The sequence below is a fragment of the Sprattus sprattus genome, assembly GCF_963457725.1.
Source record: "Sprattus sprattus genome assembly, chromosome: 15".
Classification (NCBI taxonomy): Eukaryota; Metazoa; Chordata; class Actinopteri; order Clupeiformes; family Clupeidae; genus Sprattus; species Sprattus sprattus.
Window position 1 is genome coordinate 1769721 of NC_137913.1, and position 5000 is coordinate 1774720.

Below are 5000 nucleotides of genomic sequence, written 5' to 3' on the forward strand. Positions count from 1 at the left end.
TCAACCTGAGCGACCTGCAGAATGCCCTGAAGGCGGCCGTGGAGGGAGGGGGCGTGGTCAGGCAGGTGCTGGCGGGTGTGAACGGCCAACTGAGCGCTAAGGTCATAGGTCAGGGGGCGGGCCCACGCACGCAGACGCTGTTGCTGCAAAACTCCCAGCAGCCCCAGCTGCTCTCGGCCTTCTCCCTGCCCCTGCTGGATCACGACGGCACCACCAAGATCATCCTCAACTACAGCCTCGACCCCTCCGCCCTCACACACATGGTGCCCGCCGCCCAGACTGGCACGGGTCAGACGGGGGCGGGTCAGACGGTGCCAGCCAAGCTGAGCGCAACTCAAGGCAGTGGCAGTGCCCCCGGTCCAGCCCAGTCAGTCACCACTCTGGTTCCGCTCAGCCAGTCCACCCCTGGAGGCACCCCGCTCGGCCCGGTCCAGATGAGGCCAGCAGCTCAGTCTGGGTTGGTCCAGATCAGCTTGGTTCAGACCGGCTCGGGACCCAACCCGGCGCTCAGACCCGCGGCGCTGACCCAGTTGGCCTCGGCACCACCGTCGTCGTGCGGCCCGGTCAAGCTGCTTCTGGCCCAGACCGGGTCCGGTCCCCATCATCATCCCACCGCTGCCGGCGGCAGCCTGGTCCAGATCACTCCAGCCCCCGCCTCCGCACCCCCCCCACCTCAGACCACCAACACCGCTGCTGCTGCTGCCAAACCCAAACCCAACCCTTCGGAACCGCAGAACCCTGTGCAGCTGGTGCGGGTCAAAGTGGAACCGGCCGACCCAGAGAGTGCCGCCGCCCAGGTGTGTGCTGTCGGAGAGGAGAGAACAGAGGAAGAGGAGGAGGTGGAGGAAGAGGGGAGCTCGGCCCAGTGCCCGCTGTGTGATGACGGCTGCCCTGACCCACTGCACGCGCTCCAGAGCTGTCTCCAGGACAACGACCCCGAGGTGGGCGGGTCGGGGGTCGTTGGGGGGTCGGGGGTCGTTGGGGGGTCCGGGCGTGCGCCCCTGCGGAGCCTCTTGCATCTGCTGAAGGCCTACAGCGCGTCGGACAGCCCCAGCGAGGAGCAGCTGCGTGCGGCCGCCAGCGAGGCAAGGCTCCCCCTAGTGGTGGTGCGCCGCTGGTTCACCAGGATGAGGAACGGCGGGCAGGCCGGCGTGGACACACACACACACACACACACACTCAACGCCAACACACACACCACACAAACCACACCCGCCGACGCTACTGCACACACAGCAGAGGGCGACACACACACAACACACACCGACACACACACATCACACACCGATGCAGCTGTTGCAGCGGACGCCATCACACACACCAACTCCACACAAGAGGCACACACCATAAACACACCTGTGACACACACCAAGACACACACCAGCGGCCCAGACGTGACATTAAGCCACACACACATCAGCACCCCTGCCACAGAAGCCAACACCCCCACCCCAGACCCAATGGTGAGAGACCAGTTCAGTCTTTCTCTCTCTCCCTCCCTTACTTACTCTCTCCATCGCTCCCTCACTCTCTCCCTCCCTCTCTCCCTACCTCTCTCCCTCCCTACCTCACTCTCTCCCTCCGTCCCTCACTCTCTCCCTCCCTCTCTCTCTCCCTCCCTCCCTCCCTATCTCACTCCCTCCCTCCCTCCCTATCTCACTCTCTCCCTCCCTCTCTCTCCCTCCCTCCCTCCCTATCTCACTCCCTCTCTCTCTCTCTCACTCTCTCCCTTACTCACTCTCTCCATCACTTCCTCACTGTCTCTCCCTCCATCACTCCCTCCCTCCCTCATGTTCTTTCTCCCTCACTCCCTCCCTCCCTCTCTCCCTCCCTCACGCTCTCTCTCCCTCACTCTCTCCCTCCTTCTCTCTCTCCCTCCCTCCCTCTCTCTCTCCCTACCTCCCTCTCTCCCTCCCTCCCTCTCTCCATCCTATCCCTCCCTAACTCTCCCTCCCTCTCTCATCCTCTCCTCCATCACACTCACCCTCACTCTCACCCTCTCTCTCTCTCTCTCTCTTTTTCTCTCTCTCTCTCTCTCTCTCCATCCCTTATTCTCTCTCTCCCTCCTCATGCATTGCTTTCTCATTAATGAAAAGTGCAGCGTGTCGTTTAATGAGTTTTTAAATGAGGATGATAGTTAAAGCGCCCTCTAGTGGTGGTGCCCTGGATGTGACGATGAAGGTGTGTGATGTCAGTGTGCACGTAACAAAGCTGTTTACCTCTTTTCTAGCAGGCGATATCTCTAGCGCGCCCGAGTAAGGACCCCGCGCTGTGCTCCGAGCCCCAGGACTGCCCCCCCACCCTGAGCGCTAGCCCCGGCCTTAGGGAGGCCTCCGCCCCCCCGCCCTCCCCTCCCTCCTCTCCGACCCCCCTGGACCTGTCCGCCGCGGGGCTGCTCATCGTGAAGACGGAGCTGGACTCAGAGGGCGAGAGTCAGGCCGAGCCGCTGGACCTCTCCCTGCCGCGCACGTCACCCCCGCATGCTAACGCTAATGCTAACCATGCTAACGCTAAAGCTAGCGCCAGCGTGCAGCAGGAGCCGCTCAACCTCTGCTGCATCAAGAAGGAGGAGGAGCAACCTGCCGTGGAGCCGTTGCCTGGCAACCATGACAACAACGATAAGAATAACAGTATTACAACTGTCGCTATGCCAACGGATGTTGCTGCTGCTGCCCCGGTCACGACGACAACGACCATATACCTGAGTCCGCAAACGGTGGCGCCTCTCAACATCGCCTTGGCAACACGGCTGGTAGCCATCGCCGACCCGGGGTCTGTCTCCTGCCTGCCGACAGGTGTCGTCACAGCAACGGCCAATCAGAAGCGCACCATTCTCATCCCGCAGCTGACGTACACGTACACGCCCAGCAACACACACAGCGCCGTCATCCTGAACGGATGCCAGGTGAGAGAGAGAGAGAGAGAGATGGGGAAGAGAAAGAGGAGAGAGAGTGAATGGAAGGGAGGGGAGAGAGAGAGAGAAAGAGTCTGGGGTGAGAAAAGTGAAAGACAAAAAGAGTGAGTGTAAGGGAGAGAGTAAGAGAGAGTATGTGTGTGAGAGAGAGAGTGAGAGATTTAGAAAGAGAGAGTGTGTGTGTGAGATAGAGAGAGAGGAAGAAAGGGAGAGGGAGAGAGAGAGGAAGAAATAGAAAGAGTGTGTGAGAAAGAGTGAGAGAGCGTAAGAGTGAGAGGAAGGAAGAGAAAGAGAGAGTGTGAGTGTTAACCCTTTCCTGGCCCTAACCCTTTCCTGCCTCTGGTCCTTACAGGAAGAGAGAGCTGACTCAGTGTCTGGTGTGTCTGTGGGGGAGGAGCCAAACGATACAGACTCCACCTCCTCTCCCAAAAAGAGGCGTGTCCAGGCTGGGCAGTTCGCGTGCGATCTGTGTGACAAGATCTTTCAGAAGAGCAGCTCACTGCTGCGGCACAAATATGAACACACAGGTAACACACACACACACACACACAGAACATACACACAAATACAGGTAACACACACACACACACACAGACACAGACACAGACACAGACACACACACACACACACACACAGACACAGACACAGACACAGACACACACACACACACACACACACACACAATCTGAACATACACACACACACACACACACACACACACACGCACACGCTAACACACAGAACATACACACACACACACACACTTGACTGTGATGTGTGTGTGTCTACAGGTAAATGACCTCATGAGTGTGTGTGTGTGTCTACAGAACAGAACACACAGAACATACACACACACACACACAAACACACACACACACACACACACACACAGGTAACATACACACACACACATACACACACACACACACACACACACACCACACAGACACACAGACACACACACACCTGCATACATACACACATTCACACACACACACACACACACCTGACTGTGATGTGTGTGTGTCTACAGGTAAACGACCTCATGAATGTGCGGTGTGTGTGTGTGTGTGTGTCTACAGGTAAACAACCTCATGTGTGTGTGTGTGTGTCTACAGGTAAACGCCCTCATGACTGTGTGTGTGTGTGTGTGTCTACAGGTAAACGCCCCCATGACTGTGATGTGTGTGTGTGTGTGTGTGTGTGTGTGTCTACAGGTAATTGACCTCATGTGTGTGTGTGTGTGTGTGTGTGTGTGTGTGTCTACAGGTAAACGCCCCCATGAGTGTGCGGTGTGCAGGAAGGCCTTCAAACACAAGCACCACCTGATCGAGCACTCGCGGCTGCACTCGGGAGAGAAGCCGTACCAGTGTGACAAGTGCTTCAAGCGCTTCTCCCACTCCGGCTCCTACTCCCAGCACATGAACCACCGCTACTCCTACTGCCACAAGGACACCAACCACCCCCCGCTGCCCCTCTCACACGCCATAGAGCGAGACAGCGAGGAGGATGAGGGCGAGGAGGAGGAGGAGGAGGTGGAGGAGGTGGAGGAGGGCGAGGTGGAGGAGGAAGGAGAGGAGGAGGAGGAAGGAGAGGCTATCAGCCTGGACGACATCCGAGTGGTGCGGGTGGGAGAGGAGGAGGATGGGAGCGAGGGATGGGGGGAGATGGAGGAAGGAGAGATAGAGGGAGGAGGAGGAGGAGGGGGAGAAGAGGAGGAGGAGGAGGAGAGGGGAGAGGAGGAGAAGGAGAACAGCGTAGAGAGAGAAGGAGGTGGAGAAGAGGAGAGCAGAGGAGAAGAGGCAGAGCTAGGTGAACAGGAGGAGGAGGTGCTCGAGATCACGCTGGGAGAGGAGGAGGAGGAGGAGGAGGAGGAGGAAGAAGAGGGAGGAGCTTTGGTTGAAACCATGGCGACAGGGGAGGAGCCAGACTCAGACATGAGTGCTGAAAAGGAAAAAAACGACTCTTAAAACTGTCAGGTGAGAGGAACGGAGGCCAGCACCGTGACCTCTGACCTGTGTTGCCATGGAAGCGGTGTCTCTCTCTACTGTGTTCTAATCCCGGTGTGCCTGAACTTTGAAGAAAA

The 5000-nt window shown here is 58.1% G+C and overlaps 1 protein-coding gene across 1 annotated transcript in view; it reads left to right on the plus strand.

The window, feature by feature from the left end:
- The window catches only part of zeb1a (zinc finger E-box binding homeobox 1a), a gene marked incomplete at its 3' end in the record, with an annotated part of 25140 nt that overhangs the window by 19899 nt on the left and 241 nt on the right, over positions 1-5000 (plus strand). The window contains exons 7-10 of the mRNA XM_080851897.1: positions 1-1463; positions 2231-2905; positions 3267-3441; positions 4184-4639. The exon at positions 1-1463 is cut by the window's left edge and continues 405 nt beyond it. Of these exons, the coding sequence (XP_080708023.1) occupies positions 1-1463; positions 2231-2905; positions 3267-3441; positions 4184-4639 (2769 nt within the window). The remainder of the gene's footprint in view (positions 1464-2230; positions 2906-3266; positions 3442-4183; positions 4640-5000) is intronic.